General features: G+C 49.5%; 1 protein-coding gene across 1 annotated transcript in view; it reads right to left on the minus strand.

The window, feature by feature from the left end:
• ETH_00037325 (protein disulfide-isomerase, putative) overlaps window positions 1–947 on the minus strand; it is a gene marked incomplete at both ends in the record, with an annotated part of 3,764 nt that overhangs the window by 1,934 nt on the left and 883 nt on the right. The window contains one exon of the mRNA XM_013374157.1: window positions 441–757. Within this exon, the coding sequence (XP_013229611.1) occupies window positions 441–757 (317 nt within the window). The remainder of the gene's footprint in view (window positions 1–440; window positions 758–947) is intronic.

Consider the following 947-nt stretch of genomic DNA (forward strand, 5'->3'; position numbering starts at 1 on the left):
GGTCTGCGCGGGGCGTCTGCAGCAAATAGTGATTTAAAAAAAAAGAAAAAACAAAAGGACTTTTTATTTCAGCAAATAAAACAAAGTCCGAAATGCTGCGGGCCACGTGGCGGTAAGTGGCGGCGTCGAAAGCAGCAGCAGCAGCAGCAGCAGCTGAAGGCGCAAAAAAGAGCAGCAGCAAATGGGGAGAAACAAATGAGATATTTAAAATAAAGTAATAAAAAGGGAAGAGATATAAAAGGACATTGGTGAAAAAGACAAGGAATAAAAAGAGAAATTAAAAAACAAATTAAAAATAAGTTAAAAAGGAATTGAAAAGAAATTAAAAAGAAATTAAAAGAAGACAAAAGGATATTAAAAGGGATAAATGACAATGAATAAAGACTGAGACACAAAACAGAAAAAGGGGCTGCTGCTGCTACCCGAGTTGCTGCTGCTACCTCAGTTGCTGCTGCTACCTCAGCTGCTGCTGCTACCTCAACCGCTGCTGCTAACTGAGTTGCTGCTGCTACCTGGGTTGCTGCTGCTGCTACCTGTGCTGCTGCTGCTACCATAGTTGCTGCTGCTGATGCGCCGCTGCTGCTACCTGGTTTGCTGCTGCTGCCGGAGTTGCTGCTGAGGGAGACAGCAACAACAAGCTGATTGCCTTCTTTGCTGTTGCTCATGAATTGCTGCAGCTGCTCAACATTTTCCAGCAGCTCATCTCGGCCCAGGCTGTGGTTCAGCCAGGCCAGGATTTGCGTCCGCCGGCGGCCCCCTGCAGCAGCAGCAGCAGCAGCAGCAGCAGCAGCAGCAAGAGCAGCAGCATGGGCAGAGGAGCTTAGGTGAAGAAGCGGCCGCTGCGGCAGCAGCACAACCGCACAGGAACCCAAACGCACCCACAGCACCAGCAGAAGCAGCAGCAGCAGCAGCAGCAGCACAGTTTGCAGCAGCAGCAGCAGCAGCAG

This window comes from Eimeria tenella, genomic scaffold (genome assembly GCF_000499545.2).
Source record: "Eimeria tenella Houghton genomic scaffold, Eth_scaff1977, whole genome shotgun sequence".
NCBI classification, from domain to species: Eukaryota; Apicomplexa; class Conoidasida; order Eucoccidiorida; family Eimeriidae; genus Eimeria; species Eimeria tenella.